The sequence below is a fragment of the Oncorhynchus mykiss genome, chromosome 11, assembly GCF_013265735.2.
Source record: "Oncorhynchus mykiss isolate Arlee chromosome 11, USDA_OmykA_1.1, whole genome shotgun sequence".
Lineage (NCBI taxonomy): Eukaryota > Metazoa > Chordata > Actinopteri > Salmoniformes > Salmonidae > Oncorhynchus > Oncorhynchus mykiss.
Genome location: NC_048575.1, coordinates 1,387,442 through 1,408,941, shown reverse-complemented (window position 1 = coordinate 1,408,941; position 21,500 = coordinate 1,387,442). Strand labels below are relative to the sequence as shown.

Below are 21,500 nucleotides of genomic sequence, written 5' to 3'. Positions count from 1 at the left end.
CGACTCCCACAAGGACGCCCAGCATTGGTTCAACAGTCACTTCTGAGCCTTATCTTGGATCTATGACCTACTCTTTTGCCAGGTAGCATGCATAGCCTAGCCTAAGTCGAAGGCATGTTTTGACTTATACGACAGGGCCTCCCCCCCTTGTTGCCATTCCTTTTCTACCAGGCAGAAACACTAACGTTATTGAACTCTGATATGACTAATACTGTCTTGTGTGGTTGTTATTTAAGCTACACGTTTGGGAGGTGCTTTTTATTTGGCTAGATGGTAGTAATGCATGGCTACAATTCCAGGCTTTGTTTCATTTTACATCTTGATACTTACTGAAGGACTTTTGACCACTTTATTACGCCCTATTGATCATTCGAAAATGTACAGACACTGATTGAAGACAGGACAGCTCCGTTTTACTGTTACGGGGTTTTCTGTCTTTGTTATCTGTTGACTTACTTCACCATTTTGTGAAAGCCTTTTCAAATGTATTTCACAACTCGTGCTATGGAGCCCCTCTGTGTTAGAATAGAAAGGTTCTGTTTATATGCATCGAAGCTGTGCAAACTTAAACCTGCTGTCTCCATTCACTGAGGAAGGAGACTTTGGGTTTGGGAGAGACCTTTTTTGGTCCTATTTGTTTTCTTTTCATCAGTTCTCTGTTATCTTTGCAAACGCTTGGTCTGTTTTCACACCTTTTTCTTTTCAATATTTTAGATGGCTAACAGTGCTAATAATAGTAATATAGGTAGGCCTAATCCTATTAAGTTTGTATCTTGGAATTCACAATGAACAATCCTGTCAAGGGGCCTAGGGTCTTCTCTCATTTGAAAAAGCTAAAAGCAGATGGGGTATTTTTTTACAAGAGACCCATTTACGCATTAAAGATCACTCAAGGCTACAAAACTCCAGGTTTAGTCAGGTTTTCCATTCAGACCTTCAAAGCCAGAGGGGTTGCACTTTTGGTTAATAAAATAATACATTTCTCTACTACTAATGTTATTTCAGACAGTGGGAGACACTTAATCACAACTGGAACCATTTGGCAAACACCTGTAGTATTGGTCAATGTATATGCTCCCATTTTTTATGTTGAATTTGCCAATGGGTTGCTGGGGAAAATCCCTTCTCTGAACACCCATCTTTTGATATTTGGCAGGGGTCTGAATTGTGTTATTAGCCCTGCTTCAGACCACTCCAACCCCTGAACAATGTCTCATTCTGCTATGTCAAAGTCCTCAGATTTTAGGTTCAGAATGGGTGTACAGATCCCTGAACATTTCAGAATCCCCAGGCAAGAGAGTATTCTTTCTTTTCACATGTACACCATTATTTTTCTCATATTGACAATTTCTTCATTGATCATAAGTTACTTACAAATGTCAACTCTCTGAATATTTACCCACTGTAATTTCTGACCATGGACCTTTAGCCCACGACATAGCCCTATCAGGACAAACCCATTCTCCTCTCTGGAGATCCAATTCTCGTCTCCTGTCTGATGCAGACTTTTGTAATGTTATCTCCACTTCTATTGATCATTTTCTTTTTTCAAATCAGACAATCTCAACCTCTCCTATGGGAATCACTTATGGCTTATTTTAGAGGAGAAATTATTTCTTATTCTTCTCATTTAAGCAAAACTCGGAAAGCTAAACTTGAAGAACTCTAAAGCCATCCTTGACTCAGACCATCAATATGCCATGACACCATCCCCAGAGCTATATAAGCAACGCTTGAACTTACAATCTGAATTCGATCTCTTGTTCACCACAGAGGAAGAACGGTGACTATAGCATTCACGTGGTACCTACTGTGAACATAGCGACAGTGCAAGTCGCCTGCTCGCACACCAATTAAAAATGCAGTGCTGCCTCCCGTCTGATTCCCCAAATGAAATATTCCTTTCATAACTTGATATCTGACCCTACGGAGATCAATGACACCTTCAAATCTTTCTATTCCTCCATGTATACATCAATTTCCATCAGATACTCCCACAGAATGGTGCCGGAGAGGGTGGCAGACATTGTACGTGCTCCTAACCAACAGTGTTATTTTCTTCGTTTTTTTGCGTTGTAACTTAAAAATATTTTTTACATGATGTTGCTGCTAACGTCTCTTATGACCAAAAATAACTGCTGGACATCAGAACAGCGATTCCTCACCACAAACTGGTAGAAGCTTTTGACTTTAACAAATCCGACATGAAGGATATACTGCTTTCCGGGAACAGGCCCAAATCCCCATAATTTGCGTGACGAGAAGACGGAGAAAAAGGGGGAGGAGGTCGGGCTGCATTCTGAGAATTCGTAGGCGATCGAGTAAACCCCCACTGCCATCTGTTCTATTGGCAAACATGCAATCATTGGAAAATAAAATCGATGACCTACGAGGAAGATTGTAAAGACTGTAAAGACTGTAAAATCTAATGTTTCACCGAGCCGTGGCTGAACGACAACATGAACATACAGCTGCCGGGTTTTACACTATAATCGGCAGGATAGAACAGCAGCCTCGGGTAAGACAAGGGGTGGCGGACTATGTATTTTGTAAACAACAGCTGGTGCATGATATTTAAGAAAGTCTTAAGGTTTTGCTCGCCTGAGGTAGAGTATCTCATGATAAGCTGTAGACCACACTATCTACACCTAGAGAGTTTCTGTATTTTTGTACAGTAGCAAGAAGAAGTGTGTGAACCCTTAGCAGAAATTGGTCATAAAATTTGATCTGACCTTCATCTAAGTCACAACAATAGACACACACAGTGTGCTTAAACTAATAACACACAAACAATTATCATTTTTCATGTCTTTATTGAACACACCGTGTAAACATTCACAGTGCAGGTTGGAAAAAGTATGTGAAACCTTGATTTTAATAACTGGTTGACCCTCCTTTGGAAGCAATAACCTTAACCAAACATGTTCTGTAATTGAGGATCATACCTGCACAACTGTCAGGAGGAATTTGACCATTCCTCTTGCTGTTTCAGTTCAGCAAAATTCTTGTGATGTCTGGTGTGAACTGCTCTCGAGGTCATGTCACTGCATCGCAATCGGGTTGAGGTCAGGACTGGGCCACTCCAGAAGGTGTATTTTCTTCTGTTGAAGCCATTCTATTGTTGATTTACTTCTGTGTTTTGGGTTGTTGTCCTGTTGCATCACCTAACTTCTGTTGACCTTCAATTGGCGGACAGATAGCCTTACATTATCTTGATAAACTTGGAAATTAATTTTTCCGTCGATGACACAAAGCTGTCCAGACCCTGAGGCAGCAAAGCAGCCCCAAACCATGATGCTCCCTCCACCATACTTTACAGTTGGGATGAGGTTTTGATGTTCGTGTGCTGTGCCTTTTTCTCCACACATAGTGTTGTGTGTTCCTTCCAAACAACTCAACTGTAGTTTCATCTCTCCACAGAATATTTTGCCACTAGCGCTGTGTAACATCCAGTTGCTCTTTTACAAACTTCAGACGTGCAGCAATGTTTTTTTTTGACAGCAGTGGCTTCTTCCGTGGTGTCCTCCCATGAACACCATTCTTGTTTAGTGTTTTACGTATCGAAGACTCATCAACAGAGATGTTAGCATGTTCGAGAGATTTCTGTAAGTCTTTAGCTGACACTCTAGGATTCTTCTTAACCACACTGAGCATTCTGTGCTGTGCTCTTGCAGTCATCTTTGCAGGACGGCCAATCCTAGGGAGAGTAGCAACAGTGCTGAACTCTCCCCATTTATAGACAATATGTTTTACAGTGGACTGATGAACATCAAGGCTTTTAGAGATACTTTTGTAACCCTTTCCAACTTTATGCAAGTGAGCAATTCTTAATCTTAGGTCTTCTGAGATATATTTTGTTTGAAGCATGGTTCACATCAGGCAATGCTTCTTGTAAATAGAAAACTCAATTTTTTTTGAGTGTTTTGTATAGGGCAGGGCAACTCTAACCAACATCTCCAATCTCATCTCAATGATTGGACTCCAGGTTAGCTGACTCCAATTATCTTTTGGAGAAGTCATTAGCCTAGGGGTTCACATACTTTTTCAAACCTACACTGTGAATGTTTAAATGTATTCAATATAGACAAGAAAACTACAATAATTAGGGTGTTATTAGTTTAAGCACACTGTGTGTGTGTCTATTATTGAGACTTGGATGAAGTTCAGTTCAAGTTTTATTACCAATTTATGCAGAAATCCAGGTAATAACAAAGGGTTCACATACTTTTTCTTGCCACTGTGGCTGTCTACATACCATCACAGACCGATGCTGGCACGAAGACCGTACTCAATGAGCTGAAAACCGCCATAAGCAAACAATAAACCGCTCTTCCAGAGGCGGCACTCCTAGTGGCCGGGGACTTTAATGCAGGGAAACTTAAATCCTTTTTAACAAATGTCCACCAGCATATGTTAAAAAAAAAACTCAACCACCTCCACACACAGAGACTTGTACAAAGCTCTCCCTCACCCTGCATTTGGCAAATCTGACCATAATTACATCATCCTGATTCCTGCTTTCAAGCAAAAAATTACAGCAGGAAGCACCAGTGACAAGATCAATAAAAATGTGGTCAGATGAAGCAGATGCTAAGCTACAGGACTGTTTTGCTAGCACAGACTGGAATATGTTCCGGGATTCCTCCGGTGGCATTGAGGAGTACACCACATCAGTCACTGGCTTCATCAATAAGTGCATCAATGACGTCGTCCCTACAATGACTGTACAAACACCCCAACCAGAAGTCATGAATTACAGGCAACATCCGCACTGAGCTAAAGGGTAGAGTTGCAGCATTCAAGGAGCGGGACTCTAGCCCAGAAGCTTATAAGAAATCCTGCAATGCCCTCCGACGAACCATCAAACAAGCAAAGCATCAATACAGGACTAAGATCTAATCGTACTACAATGGCTCCGACGCTCATCGAATGTGGCAGGGCTTGCAAACCATTACAGACTACAAAAGGGAAGCACAGCCGAGAGCTGCCCAGTAACACGAGCCCAAAAGATGAGCTAAATTACTTTTATGCTCGCTTCGAGGCAAGTAACACTGAATCATGCATGAGAACATCAGCTGTTCCGGACGACTGTGTGACCACGCTCTCCACAGCCGATGTGAGCAAGACCTTTAAACAGGTCAACATCCACAAGGCCTCAGGGCGAGACGGATTGCCAGGACATGTACTCAGAGCATGCGCTGACCAACTGGCAAGTGTTTTCACTGACATTTTCAACCTCTCCCTGTCTTAGTCTGTAATACCATGTTTCAAGCAGACCACCATAGTGCCTGTGTCCAAGAACACTAAAGGTGCCTGCCTAAATGACTACCGACCCGTAGCACTCACATCTGTAGCCATTAAGGCAGGTCATGGCTCACAACAACAACCTTATCCCAGAAACACTAGACTCACTCAAATTTGCATACCACCCCAACAGATCCACAGACGATGCAATCTCTATTGCACTCCACACTGCCCTTTCACACCTGGACAAAAGGAACACCTATGTGAGATTGCTATTCTTTCACTTTAGCTTTGCATGCCCTCAAAGCTCATCACTAACCTAAGGACCCTGGGCCACCCCCAGGTGGTAAGGGTAGGTAACAACACATCCGCCACACTGATCCTCAACATGGGGGCCCCTCAGGGGTGCGTGCTCAGTCCCCTCCTGTACTCCCTGTTTACCCATGACTGCACGGCCAGGCAAGATTCCAAACCATCATTAACTTCTTGGTGACAGGGGGCAGTATTTTCACATCCGGATGAAATGCATACCCAAATTCAACTCATCCCCAGAAGATAAGATATGCATATTATTAGTAGATTTGGATAGAAAATACTCTGAAGTTTCTAAAACTGTTTGAATCATGTCTGTGAGTATAACAGAACTTATGTAGCAGGCGAAACCCAGAGGACAAACCATTCAGATGTTTTTTGTTTTTGAGGTCACTCTCTTTTCAATGAGTTTTCATTGGGAATCCAGATTTCTAAGGGACCTTCTTGCAGTTCCTACATTCCACTGGATGTCACCAGTCTTTAGAAATTGGTTGAGGTTTTTCTTTTGTGTAATGAAGAAGTACGGCCATCCAGAACGAGGGTAACTTGAAGTGTACTGTTAGATAGAGGTGCGTGACCAGAAAGGTACCGTCAGTTTGTTTTCTTCCTGTATTGAACACAGATCATCCAGTCTTCAATTTTGTCAATTATTTACGTAAAAAAAAATACCTAAAAAGTTGTATTACAAAATTAGTTTGAAATGTTTTGGCAAAGTTTACAGGTAACTTTTGAGATATTTTGTAGTCACGTTGCGCAAGTTGGAACCGGTGTTTTTCTGGATCAAACGCGCCAAATAAATGGACATTTAGGATATATATATATATATATATCGACGGAATTAAATCGAACAAAAAGGACCATTTGTGATGTTTATGGGACATATTGGAGTACCAACAAAAGAAGCTTGTCAAAGGTAAGGCATGATTTATATTTTTATTTCTGCGTTTTGTGTCGCGCCTGCAGGGTTGAAATATGTTCTCTCTCTTTGTTTACGAAGGTGCTATCCTCAGATAATAGCATCGTTTGCTTTCGCCAAAAAGCCTTTTTGAAATCTGACATGTTGGCTGGATTCACAACACGTGTAGTTTAATTTGGTATCTTACATGTTTGATTTTTATAGTAATTTATTTGAATTTAGCGCTCTGCATTTTCACTGGCTTTTGGCCAGGTGGGACGCTAGCGTCACACATATCCCAGAGAGGTTAAGTTTGCCAATGACAACAGTGGTAGGCCCGACAATGACGAGACAGCTTACAGGGAGGCGGTCAGAGAACTGGCGTGTGGTGCCAGGACAGCAACCTCTCCCTCAACGTGATCAAGACAAAGGAGATAATTGTGGACTACAGGAACAGGAGGACCAAGCACACCCCCATTCTCATCAACAGGGATGTTGTGGAGCAGGTTGAGAGCTTCAAGTTCCTTGGTGTCCACATGACCAACAAGCAAACATGGTCCAAGTACACCAAGACAGTCGTGAAGAGGGCACTACAAAACCTATTCCCCCTCAGGAGATTGAAAAGATTTGGCATGGGTCCTCAGATCCTCAAAAGGTTCTACAGCTGCACCATTGAGAGCATCCTGACTGGTTGCTTCACTGCCTGGTATGGCAACTGCTCGGCCTCCGACCGCAAGACACTACAGAGGGTAGTGCATACGGCCCAGTACATCACTGGGGCCAAGCTTCCTGCCATCCAGGACCTCTATACCAGGCAGTGTCAGAGGAAGGCCCTAAAAATTGTCAAAGACTCCAGCCACCCTAGTCATAGACTGTTCGCTCTGCTACCGCATGCCAAGCGGTACCGGAGCGCCACGTCTAGGTTCAAGAGGCTTCTAAACAGCTTCTACCCCCAAGCCATAAGACTACTGAACATCTAATCAAATGGCTACCCGGACTATTTGCATTGCTCCCCCCCTCTTTTACACTGCTGCTGCTGGTTCTACTACTCTGTTATTATCTATGTATAGTCACTTTAATAACTCTACCTACATATTACCTCAATAAACACGACTAATCGGTTTCCTGCACATTGACTCTGTACCGGTACCCCCTGTATTTGGCCTCGCTATTGTTATTTTACTGCTGCTCTTTAATTGTTACTTTTTCTTATTTTTTAAACTGCATTGTTGGTTAGGACTTGTAAGTAAGCATTTCACGGTTGTATTCGGTGCATGTGACAAATAAAATTTTATTTGAATAGGACTATATTTTTGGGTGACCTGGCTGAAACTGCAAATTACCTTGATTCTCCTCTCAGCCTTGAAGAAATTTTTCCCTCTATCAAGTCAATGCAGAGCAGCAAGCCTCCAGGGCTCACTTGAACGTGGCTCATTCCCACCTACCCTAGCACAGGCTTCAATAGCGCTTCTCCTTATGAAGGGGAAAGACCGTGTTCTTCATTTAGGCCCTAAGCCTCCTTAATGTGGATGTCAAGGTGCTGGTGAAGGCGTCTGAAAGTAGTCTAACCAGGACTCATATCACAAGAACAAACCGGCTTCATAAAAAGGACAGATATTCATTTTTTAATATTCAGACACTGTTTAAAATGATTTATTCTAAACAATTCTCCAACTCCCCTGAGGTGGTAATCTCCTTAAGGAAATTTGCTCTTCTTAAAAATGGATTTACGGACAAATTTAGCTGATGAATCTGTTTCTTGCATACACCTCTCCAGGCCAATGTCTGTACCGTTGTGATTATTCTGCACTGGTACGTGGGACACGCAGAGACTGTCCCCTTTATTATTTACCATCGCCATTGAGCCCCGTTCAGTAGCTTTACGGGCATCCTCCTCTTTCCAAGATGTAACAATGGAAGGAGTTGAACATAGGTTATCATTGTATGCAAATGATTTGTTACTCAATGTAAATAAACCTGTAACCTGTTTACCTTCTATCCTTTCTATTCTGGAGAACTTTGGCTCCTTCTCCGGTTACAAGATGAATCTCCAGAATAGTAAGTGCTTCCCAATCAATACAGCAGCGCTAGAGATCCAGCAGACAGACTTGTCCTTTCAGCCGCTCTGGTTTCAAATACCTTGGAGTGAACGTACCTCATTCATTACATGCGCTCTTTTCTGCAAATTTCGCTCCCCTTCTTGCGCAAATGAAAACTAATAAAACGAATAAAATGTTTAATGCTGTAAAAATGAACAGTTTATCCAAATTCCTTTATCTATTTCAATGTATCCTATTGTTTTTACCAAAGTGTTATTTTAAGTCAATCAGGCTGTTACCACATTTATCTGGAGAGGAAAGATACCCAGAGTCAATAGATCTTTAGAAAAATTACCTAGGCAGGCTCCAACCCCTCTCCCTCCCTAAACCTAGGCAGGCTCCAACCCCTCTCCCTCCCTAAACCTAGGCAGGCTCCAATCCCTCTCCCTCCCTAAACCTAGGCAGGCTCCAACCCCCCTCCCTCCCTAAACCTAGGCAGGCTCCAACCCCCCTCCCTCCCTAAACCTAGGCAGGCTCCAACCCCCCCCCCCCCCTCCCTAAACCTAGGCAGGCTCCAATCTCCCTAAACCTAGGCAGGCTCCAACCCCTCTCCCTCCCTAAACCTAGGCAGGCTCCAACCCCCACCCTAAACTTAGGCAGACTCCAACCCCCCTCCCTCCCTAAACCTAGGCAAGCTCCAACCCCCCACCCTCCCTAAACCTAGGCAGGCTCCAACCCCCCTCCCTCCCTAAACCTAGGCAGGCTCCAACCCCCCTCCCTCCCTAAACCCAGGCAGGCTCCAACCCCTCTCCCTCCCTAAACCTAGGCAAGCTCCAACCCCCCTCCCTCCCTAAACCTAGGCAGGCTCCAACCCCCCTCCCTCCCTAAACCTAGGCAGGCTCCAACCCCCCTCCCTCCCTAAACCTAGGCAGGCTCCAACCCCTCTCCCTTCCTAAACCTAGGCAGGCTCCAAACCCCCTCTCCCTCCCTAAACCTAGGCAGGCTCCAACCCCGCACCCCACCCCTCCCTAGGCCTAGGCAGGCTCCAAGCCCCCACCCTAAACTTAGGCAGGCTCCAACCCCCCACCCTAAACTTAGGCAGGCTCCAACCCCCCACCCTAAACTTAGGCAGGCTCCACACTGAAATATGGAACAAAAACATTGTTTTGATGAAAGCAAACGGCATCTTCATTAGTCCAGGGGCATACTTTGTTTCATGTTAACTAAAACCTGCCAACGAAGATTAAGCTCCCAAAATCAAACAGGGAAAAAGAAAACCTGGGCCAAATATCTACAAGTTAACAAGGAGGTGAAGTGTCTCAAGTCCCATTATAAAGGGAATACCGCCCTTTTAAAACAGGAGTAAATGTATAGATGGGAAAGAGGAGTCCCGGCTAAAATGGTGCTTTTGTTTTGTATAAACGTTCACACCACTATTGTACACGCCATGCCTGGTACATAAGTGAAAAATACACATGCCTAGTACATACATTATACATGTAACTCAGACTGGTATGCCTTCATCCCGAAACACTATCTCAGGGACAGACTGTGTGGCACTTTCACCATATCCTGCAGCAGCTTTTCCTCCAGGCAGAAGTGCTGCAGCTGTTACTGTCTCAGTACAGTGATGTTTCACCACATCCTGCAGCAGCTTTTCCTCCAAGGAGAGACGTCTTCATGGTATTGGAGGTATTGGATGTCTAACTGGATGTTCATTATAGACTAGGTACATTTAATACATCTCATACGTGGAGGTTAAGATCGGCTTCATGTAATACTGAGTTGGAACGCTGCTCTGTGGGGGATACATAGACAGGATGAAACATCCAGACCTGCTGTGTCTGGTCAATACTCACCAGTGCACAAACTGAGGAAGTTTTTGCTAGTCTTGGGACAGACATCGGAGAACAGTTGATAGACTATACGTCCAACTGAAAAAGACAGAACAATTTGTTAGGCCTGACTGAGGAATCAATCTGAAACATATCCTGGGCTGACAGGTCTCTCTGGCCAATAAATATTTCTAATGGCAGTATGGCACCTGACCAATCATCTCAACATCGCAGTTATCAGTAGGGCTGGGACGATACCAGTATCGCACAATTTTTCCCATGGCAAAACTGAATACATAAAACCACTCTTTGGTCCTTTAAAACCTGCTGTATGTAAAATATTGTATATGGATTAGCTTGGAAAATAAATACATTTGACTCTGGGTGACAACCTGCTAGTTCCTACCTTTGGGGCTGCTTTCCTAAAAAAGTTCAATCCGCTTCCTGTTTTGTTTCTTTGCTATGATACTAACGAGTATGGCGATACTGGTATGGTCCCGGCCCTAGTTGTCACTGCCATTCTCAACACCCTGGACACCATGTCAACACCCTGGGACACCATGTCAACACCCTGGGACACCATGGGTGTCCCATGTCGACACCCTGGGACACCATGTCGACACCCTGGGACACCATGTCGACACCCTGGGACACCATGTCGACACCCTGGGACACCATGTCGACACCCTGGGACACCATGTCGACACCCTGGGACACCATGTCGACACCCTGGGACACCATGTCGACATCATGTCAACACCCTGGGACCGCATGTCGACACCCTGGGACCGCATGTCGACACCCTGGGACATCATGTCGACACCCTGGGACATCATGTCGACACCCTGGGACATCATGTCGACACCCTGGGACATCATGTCGACACCCTGGGACATCATGTCGACACCCTGGGACATCATGTCGACACCCTGGGACATCATGTCAACACCCTGGACATCATGTCAACACCCTGGACATCATGTCAACACCCTGGACATCATGTCAACACCCTGGACATCATGTCAACACCTGCCTAGCATCCTCCCCAGAGTATGGAAACACCCACCCAGCTCGCCCTGTATATATAGTGTTACTGTATGCAGTAGGTTGTACAGTAAAACAGTAAATAGGGCACGCATCCAATCTGGAGCACAATAAAACAGTTACTGTTGATATTTAAAGCTCTGGCTTTATGATTTAATATCCTGTTGCATTTCAAATAAGAGTGTTGGGCCTGTCACCGAAAGACTAGGTAAAAAAAATCTGGTCTCAGCTTTCAATAGTGCAACAAGCCTAGCCCAGGCTACATGTAAAACGTGAATGAGAATGTCAGAGCAGCAAAGTCCTGTCTCAGCGTTTTCTTAGTCTGGCAGTGAGCCATCACCGGGTGGTTGTTGACGCGTCTTACCTGGTTCTCTGTTGATCTCCACATCAAAGTAGCACTGAGGACGCTCCTTCACCCCCATCCTGACCACAGAGCAGACTGGGACACCTGCAAGGCAGAGAGCGAGAGAAGGGGGGAGTGAGCGAGCGAGAAAAGGGGGAGGGAGCGAGAGAAAGGGCATTACTACTATAGGCAGACCTTTACGTCAATAATATTTTTGCCACATTTGCACAGTTGAGGGAAATGTACGATCTCCCCGCATCTAACTTTCTTTTACATCTTCCGAAACTATGTGCCACTGAGGCAATTACACCTGCACGCGAATTGTATATTTTCATGTACCTCGCCCCTGGCTCCAAGAGTTTGATCTCTTTACAGCATATGACTCTGTATCAATACAACATTTGAAGGAGACCTGGGAGGAAGACCATGGTATGGAGATAACTGATGACTGTTGGGCTGATTGCCTTCGAGATATTCACTTGTGCTCCCGACACCAACTTATTCAATACAAAGTGACTCACAGACTCCTGTCGTGTCTTTGGAATCATTAAACTGAATACTTATTTTTATCAAAAATTCTCTGTAATTATTATTACGTGATTGAACTGACTTAATTATGTAATTGTAATTAACTAGGAAGTTGGGGCACCAAGGAAAATATTCAGATTAAAGTTATAATTTTTCTAATATAAAACTTTCAAATATTTTAATATCAATCAATTAATCTTCTAATTAATAAATTATTCTTTACCTCACGTTAGTCTCATTCCAAACGTCGTAAATTGTTGGTTATCTGCACGATCCCAGTCTTCACTATGAGTTATCGATACATCAATTGTCTTAAATCATTTATTTACTAACTAAATAATCAATCAATCACAGAAATGCATAAACAAACAGTAGATATGGTTACAAGGAAATGATAGCGGAGGTTCCCTGGTGGGAAAAACCAGTATCGCGGCGTGGTGGACAAAAGGGAAGTGGGGGTCGACTGAGATACAAGACACTACCAAGTGATAATTATAACAATTGAATGCTAATCCTTTGTCCATGAACACTCACTCATTCAGGAATAATTGCAATCAATATATATATTTACGCTCAGTGCGTCGTCGTGATCTCTGTTGGAAAGTTTGTTTCTGTTGGAGAGTTTGTCCGCCCTCTAGCTCTCTGCCGTGGTTAGAATGGATTGTTCAGAATAACATTCAGCAATGTTGTTATAGAATAGATGTTTCGGCGGTTGTTGGTCTTCGCGTTCAATGATACCGAATTCCTAGCTGCAGACTAGTAATTAGTATCAAGGATTTGTTCTTATTCTGTCGGTTCGATAGTCTCAGAGTTTAACCTCATGAACCTCTGGGGGCAGTATTTCATTTTTGGATGAAAAACGTTCCTGTTTTAAACAAGATATTTTGTCATGAAAAGATGCTCGACTATGCATATAATTGACAGCTTTGGAAAGAAAACACTGACGTTTCCAAAACTGCAAAGATATTGTCTGTGAGTGCCACAGAACTAATGCTACAGGCGAAACCAAGATGAAATTTCATACAGGAACTGAGCCAGATTTTTGAGGCGCTATGTACCAATGAAAATTGACCATAAGAGACTACATTTACCAGGTGTCCGCTGGGTGTCCTCCGTCGAAACTATTGCGCAATCTCCAGGTGCGCGCATTTTTCCATTTTGAAGAGAGGAGAAACCAAACTGCCACGAGTGATTTATCATCGAATAGATATGTGAAAAACACCTTGAGGATTGATTCTAAACAACGTTTGCCATGTTTCTGTCGATATTATGGAGTTCATTTTGAAAAAAGTTTGCGTCGTTGTGACTGAATTTTCGGGGGGTTTTCTCAGCCAAACATGAAGAACAAAACGGACCGATTTCTCCTACACAAATAATTTTTTGGGAAAAACTGAACATTTGCTATCTAACTGAGAGTCTCCTAATTGAAAACATCTGAAGTTCTTCAAAGGTAAATTATTTTATTTGAATGCTTTTCTTGTTTTTGTGAAAATGTTGCATGCTGAATGACAGGCTTAATGGTATGCTAGCTATCAATACCCTTACACAAATGCTTGTTTTGCTATGGTTGAAAAGCATATTTTGAAAATCTGAGATGACAGTGTTGTTAACAAAAGGCTAAGCTTGAGAGCTAGCATATTTATTTCATTTCATTTGCGATTTTCATGAATAGTTAACGTTGGGTTATGGTAATGAGCTTGAGGCTATAAATAGGATCCCGGATCCGGGTTTGCTCGTCGCAACTGGTTTTAACCACGTGGTATGGTTAGGAATTCAGCAATCGCCTGAAACCTTAGCCCTCTCGTAATTGAGAGAAGCATGGTCTCCAGATAAATTCCCATGGTGGGGTTATATTCAGAAGAGCAGAAAGGGGCTGTCCCATGACGCAAGATCAATGTCTGTGCTCATGGGGCGGACCTATGATTTAGTTAAACTCCAAAGGGAATTGGAGTTTCCTTCATTAAACACATTACATAATTTCACAAATATTTTCATTAATCTTTACTCATTCATTTTATACAACAATTAGATGCGATCCTCACAACTGAGACTCATGTATAAATAGGGTTATGGTAATGTGGCTGTACTGTCTCAGAGTTTCACAAAATTGTACCAAACGGACAAGTTCGTAGCTGGCTACTTCACCGACCATTTATACATTCTCCAAAACATGAATATTGTTCAGTTCTCAAGTTCTGTGAGGTGGAAGAAGTTACTTTGTTCGCTCTATGAAAACTATCTCTCTAGACTGTCTGGCCATGAGGAAGAATCTCCTCCAGGAATGTATGACCTGCCTAACAGAGTCTGGTGTAGGGGGAAAGAGAGAGAGGGGTGGTGCAGAGAGAGGGGGATGGTGCTCGCTGTAACCAAAGAGGGCAACGTCATGACACTCCACTATTCCTGTACCAAATTACACACGTTCTACTTCAAATCTGCAGAGGGTACCCTGGGTCACCTCTTCTGGTCATGCCCCAAACTGCACACATTCTGGCAGGATATTTATATAAGTGTTTCTCATCAGTATACAGCTGTAACCTCATACCAGCCCTGGATACTGCTGTTTTAGGAAGGTCACAGCACCTAACGACTTTAACCAACTGAGAACAGAAAACATTACAATATGGCATGTTTATTGGAAAAATAACCATTTTGAGCCTTTGGAATAAGGAGACTGTACCAGTTTTTAATACCTTTTTAGCTGAAGTCACTAGCTTGCTACATGTAGAAAGGATTCGACATGACATCTCTGGCAGATCTAATACATTTGTTAACTTCTCTAGGATAGGGAGCAGCATTCAGAATTTTGGATGAAAGCATGCCCAAATTCAACTGCTTGCTACTCATCCCCAGAAGATAAGATATGCAAATTAGTAAAACACTCTGAAGTTTCTAAAACTGTTTGAATCATGTCTGTGAGTATAACAGAACTTATGTAGCAGGCAAAACCCAGAGGACAAACCATTCAGATGTTTTTTGTTTTTGAGGTCACTCTCTTTTCAATTGGAATCCAGATTTCTAAGGGACCTTCTTGCAGTTCCTACTGCTTCCACTGGATGTCAACAGTCTTTAGAAATTGGTTGAGGTTTTTCTTTGTGTAATGAAGAAGTACGGCCATCCAGAACGAGGGTAACTTGAAGTGTACTGTTAGATAGAGGCGCGTGACCAGAAAGCTAGCTACAGTTTGTTTTCTTCCTGTATTGAACACAAATCCTCCCGTCTTCAATTTTATCGATTATTTACGTTAAAAAATACCTAAAGTTGTATTACAAAAGTAGCTTGAAATGTTTTGGCAAAGTTTACAGGTAACTTTTGAGATATTTTGTAGTCACGTTGCTCAAGTTGGAACCAGTGTTTTTCTGGATCAAACGTGCCAAATAAATGGACATTTTGGATATATAGACGGAATTAATCGAACAAAAAGGACCATTTGTGATGTTTATGGGACATATTGGAGTGCCAACAAAAGAAGCTCGTCAAAGGTAAGGCATGAATTATATTTTTATTTCTGTGTTTTGTGTCGCGCCTGCAGGGTTGAAATATGCTTCTCTCTCTTTGTTTACTATGGTGCTATGCTCAGATAATAGCATTGTTTGCTTTCGCCGAAAAGCCTTTTTGAAATCTGACAGGTTGGCTGGATTCACAACAAGTGCAGCTTTAATTTGGTGTCTTGCATGTGTGATTTCATGAATGTTTGATTTTTATAGTAATTTATTTGAATTTGGCGCTCTGCATTTTCACTGGCTTTTGGCCAGGTGCTAGCGTCCCACATATCCCAGAGAGGTTAAGACATGGCAGCCGTTTATCACGCATCTTTCACGTGATGATGGGAAACATACAACCAACCCTGATCCACAGTAATTATTTTTCATGCAGAGCATAGTCCTTACACTGTCAAATATCAATGAAGCAAGGTGCCAATCCCTTAACCTGTTTGGGATAGGGGGCAGCATTTTCACATTTGGATGAAAAGCGTGCCCAGAGTAAAATGCCTGCTACTCAGGCACCGTTGCTAATATATGCATATTATTAGTAGATTTGGGTAGAAAACACTGAAGTTTCTAAGACTGAATGATGTCTGTGAGTACAACAGAACTCATATGGCAAGCGAAAACCTGAGAAAAATCAAACCAGGAAGTGGGAAATCTGAGGTTTGTAGTTTTTCAACTTATTTCTATCAAAAATACAGTGTCTATGGGGTCAAATTGCACTTTATACGGCTTCCACTAGATGTCAACAGTCTTTAGAACTTTGTTTGATGCTTCTATTGTGGAGGAGGGGGGAATGGGAGCTGAATGAGTCAGAGGTCTGCCAGAGTGGCATGAGCTGGTCACGCGCGTTCACGAGAGAGTTAGCTTGTGTTCCATTGCATTTCTGAAGACAAAGGAAATCTCTGGTTGGAACATTATTGAAGATTTATGATAAAAACATCCTAAAGATTGATTCTATACATCGTCTGACATGTTTCTACGAACTGTAATATGACAGCTAGATCTACTGTCTCTATTATATAATGACAGACCAGCTAGATCTACTGTCTCAATTATTAGTAAAACTGATTCAAGTTTGCCTGCATTAAAGTCCCCGGCCACTAGACACGCTGCTTCTGGGTGAGCATTTTCTTCTTTGCTTATGACCTTATAGAGTTGGTTGAGAGTGGTCTTAGTGCCAGCTTCGTTCTGTGGTGGTAAATAGACGACTACGAATAATATAGATGAGAGCACTTGGTAGATAGTGTGGTCTACAGCTTATCATACGGTACTCTACCTCAGTATGTCAAGACTTCTTTAATATTAGATAACGCACACCGGCTGTTATGACAAATAGACACACACCCCCCACCCCTCATCTTACCAGAGGTAGTGTCTCTGTTCTGCCGATGCATGGAAAATACTGCTAGCTCTATATTGTTCGTATCGTCGTTCAGCCACATCTCGGTAAAACATAAGATGTTAGGACGTTACAATTTTTGATGTCCCGTTGGTAGGATAATCTTAATCATAGAGCATCAATTTTATTTTCCAATGATTGCACGTTAGCAAGAAGAACTGATGGCAGTGCGAGCTTACTCTACGGATTCTCAGAAGGCTGTCCCATCTGTGGCCCCTTTTCCTGCGTATTTTCTTCACACAAAAGGTGTGGATCTGGGCCTGTTCCAGTGAAAGCAGGATATCCTTCTCGTCGGACTCGTTAAAGGAAACAGTTTAATCCAGTCCGCAGTTGAAACCCATGCATTGAACGGTATTTTTGCAAAACAGTGATTGCGTTAGTCTAAATCATGACTATCCAATCTACTCATCACAGTATGAATAGTAGGCTATCTTACATAGGTCTGCAAACGCAATGATGCATGGACTGCTTTATTATAAAGGTGCATTGTTATGGTGAAAATGTGCTTCCCCAAACTTGAAACTCACACAGCCTATGCATAGGTTAGTGATTTTGCCATTTGTTACTTTTCTTATTGGCAGAGGAAAATTAAATGTGGGGGACCCCCACTGTAAGGGACACAGAACACAACACCAGCTTGGCTGTTTAGCTCACATTTTTTAACATGATTGACCGGGACACAGAGTGACACCCCACCCAAAATGGGCAGGGTTTGAGGACAAGGAAATTGATTTGAATACCTGGGAGGACCCAGTGTCTACTTTATTGTATTTAACTAGTCCATATCCTATTGAAAGTCTGCTAGATTGGTAGGGAAAACACTTTGCCAAGTTACATGACACCATAGGCTCTTTTTGAACTGGGCAAATGTTTTTGATCAAATTGTCGACCCTAGCCCAATTAAGGAGTAACGTCAGGCTCCTTTGGCAGCCCAAAACGCCATCTAAACACGAATGAATTCTCAATTGCTTTAAGGTTCATGAAGCCCTCTACTTTCATATTGTATCAAAAAATAATTTCACAAACGCAAAATACATTTACTGTACATGGATTTAACATTTGGAGCAGACGGTACTTCAGTGACAACACATTTGTGGCATCCATCTTCCGCTTACACACATGTGTTCAGAGATGCAGATGTTAATTACCGTCTGTTTTCCGTGAACAAGCGCTGTATAACATGAAAATATGGCCGTGTGGGAACCCCAACCCCGTAAAAAGCTGCAATAACTAAACTTTGTTTTTATTAGTTCTCGCTAATATCAACGACATGTTCCTTGTTTCCAAAACCGTAACGCGAGCGATGCGTTTAGATTTAGAGCAAGCGTTGAGGCACTCAACTCAACGACCGGAAAATACCATCTTCATTAAACACTAAAGATAGTTACAGTCGCGCCCATTGTTGACCTACTTTCACTTTCAGTTAGGATATTGTCTGTAGCTACTGCGAAGTACTGAGCCATGGTTGCGAGGTTAATTTGTGTTGGAGTTTGAACAATTATAGTACCAGCACATAGTATGCCTGCTAAATCGACATATCCGCCGTGACTTGATATGCAATGTTTACTTGGCTGTGATCTGGCTATCTGGCTGCTGTTGTTGACTGATCTGGCTGCTGTTGTTGACTGATCTGACTGTTGTTGTTGACTGACTCCATGGCGTTTGTCACAATCTAGCTCTCTTGGAAAGGCACGATACGAATGTGTTTTATCAAGCTGGTTTTATACGCCAACAAGCTAAAGACTCCGTACTAGCACACGTACATTAGCTAGCTAACGTTAGCAATCTCAATTTAACACGTTAGTTAGCAAGCCAGCTAACCTTGCGATGTCCAGGCCGTTTGTTGAGCTAAACAAACAACATCGGTTGTTTATTGATTCCCAGAGGTTGACAAGATGCCACCGTTAATAAAAAAATAAACAATAATAAACAATATAGTTTCGATGAAGCAACCTACGCAGGCTTTACCTACCTGTGATCTGCGCACCGTAGCTGGGCGTTGTATGAATGCAACAGCCGTGTGCGAGGATCAAAACTGCAATGTATCATGGGTAATTTGTCTGACTGATCAACAAATAATGAGCTGTTATTTGATGCAAGGTGATTTGTAGATCAGTCAATCGACTGTGTCATGTTAAAAAGGTCCGTGCTAAAAATCTTCCCAGCGTGAAATTAGTTCCGAGGCGTTCAGATCGTGACGGCATGTTGTAACTTTTTACATGACACCCTGCAGCCGTTTCGATGCCTTCTAACACTGTATGGTGAATGCAGCTAAAATAAGATGTATTTCCCGCTCGAGTTCGTTAGGGATGAGCCTTTCGAGTATTTGTGAGCCGGCTCATTTGGTTAGTTCACATTAAAGAGCAGGGTCTTAGTTAAAAATGCTTCAAAATCGACCTAGAACCATGAACAAAATTGCAAATCTCAAATGTTAAACACAGAAGGTGGGCTACCATGATGTCAGATCGTGAAAAAATACAAATACATTTTTACCTGGCCAAATTAATATAAAATAATAATACAGAAACGCACACACACAAAAAAAAATAAGCGTGGACGAGATTGAGGTGCTCTCCCCACCATTTATTCTTTCTTTAGATAGTTACTGTGTAACTTATCTGCAGAAAAACGTTGTTCTGAACTCAGAAAGCAGTACTAGCGGTATGCAAATCAGGGAGCCAAATGAACGGCTATTTGACCGACGAAATTCGGTTCCCGACTTTAACCAAAAATATCATTTAAAAAAGAGCCGTTCGTTCGCGAACGACCCATCAATAGATCCCGTAGGAACCCAACTCTTCACAATAGAAAATAACAAATCAATCAAAGCGGCTACCAGCCTTTGGAATAAAAGTCTCAGAGGAAGCACTGTAAACTACTGAAGTACAGTATAAAAATAACTAAATAATGCGTCCAAGATGTCTGACCATTGTTTAAGGTGATCTACTCGCGCTTGCATACACCATTCATGGACTGTCTACATCCAGGTTGCAGCCGGTGTACACATGCCAACTTTACATGTGTACTCAGGGAGCAGTGATGACGTCATCCAAAAACATGGCAAACATTGGTTGAATATAAAATGTTAATATCCTCCTAACTGTGAGTCATTAAATAAATAAAAATCCTCTGCTCCGCAGCAATTATTTGAATAATTTAATTTATGTTTTGAGCACAAAGGTGATGACTAAAGTGTGTTCTTAGGAATTATCCAAATCTGACTTCTCTATGGAAATTGGCTTTCTGGGCCGGGCGTCAGTTAAACGGCAGTACCAAAGCAAAACTGTAGGATCAGTCGAAACTGTGCTTGCTTCGAGACTGAAACCCTGGCCCCTTGCTGTAAAAGCATTTATATACACACTAGATGACAAATAGGGGGCGCTAATGTTGAAGCTGTAGTGCCTCCATCTTGGCACTCCCTCACCGTTGTATATAATATTTTGGAAGCTATAGAAATGCATTTATTAATGCCTACATTTGTTTTATACCATGTGTATTATATTATAGACACCTTAATGCATACTGTAATGAAACAGCAGGGAGCAGGCCTCGAACCCTCAACCTTCTAGCTTGAGGTCCGGGGCGCTATCGACTGTGCCGCAAAAGCGTGCTCGTGCGGCAGGGTCGATTTCCGCGTTTATAAACCCAGGGTCGTTACAATACTTTGACATATTATGTGAGCTAAACATAAAAATAAAAAACATCAAAACATTTTCTTAACATTTTTTGACATTAGTAATGTTACTGGCCCCACTACAAAAAAAACTTAAATACATGTAATTTTGTCAGTGAAACACTGAAATACTGTAGAATTCCATTCATTCCTATGGGGAGTGCCAATATGGCCGACATGTGGGTTCAAAGCCTCTCAATGGCCAATACATAGCATCAGCAATCCAGGGTTTATATACTGTATAATTTGTGTAAACATTGAAGCATTGAGTTTATGGTAGCAGCAGCCAGAGTGTGGGTGAGTGGGTGTGTCGAACAGAAAATAGTGAGCGTGTGAAAAGTTGTGGGTGTGTGGAACAGGCTCTAGCAGTCAAACAAGGAAATGGTTCCAATCGTTTTTCCACCATTCATTTTTTTCCATAGGGGATTTTAGAAACATTAAATAAAAGCTATGTTTTGTGTACACTAGGCAAAGGTAATCTCTGGATTCACTAATGTTAGCTAAATTTAGTAATTAATAAATTGACTAAATGTCTTTGAATTGGCAATTCTATGAACTGTATTGTGCATGCTTTAAATTGACACAATACCTGTTAGCAAAGGTGTCAGCAAGATATAACATGCAGGAGCTGGCAGGGATTTGTAGTCTTGCATGATGCGTACTTTGATGCTAATTAGTATTTTCGAATCAGAGTAGAGCC

The 21,500-nt window shown here is 42.3% G+C and overlaps 1 protein-coding gene across 3 annotated transcripts in view; it reads right to left on the bottom strand.

Moving 5' to 3' along the window:
* Positions 1-19,569, bottom strand: part of nktr (natural killer cell triggering receptor) — a 90,256-nt gene extending 70,687 nt beyond the window's left edge. The window contains exons 1-3 of one of the 3 annotated variants that reach the window (XM_036934654.1): positions 19,100-19,569; positions 11,734-11,817; positions 10,350-10,424 (exon numbers count right to left, since the gene is read on the bottom strand). In XM_036934654.1, the coding sequence (XP_036790549.1) occupies positions 10,350-10,424; positions 11,734-11,791 (133 nt within the window). In that variant the 5' untranslated portion in view covers positions 11,792-11,817; positions 19,100-19,569. Of the gene's footprint in view, positions 1-10,349; positions 10,425-11,733; positions 11,818-18,948; positions 19,080-19,099 lie in introns of those variants that run through there. The other 2 variants (XM_036934656.1, XM_036934655.1) reach the window with 2 other exon arrangements.
* Between the last annotated feature and the right edge of the window lie 1,931 nt (positions 19,570-21,500).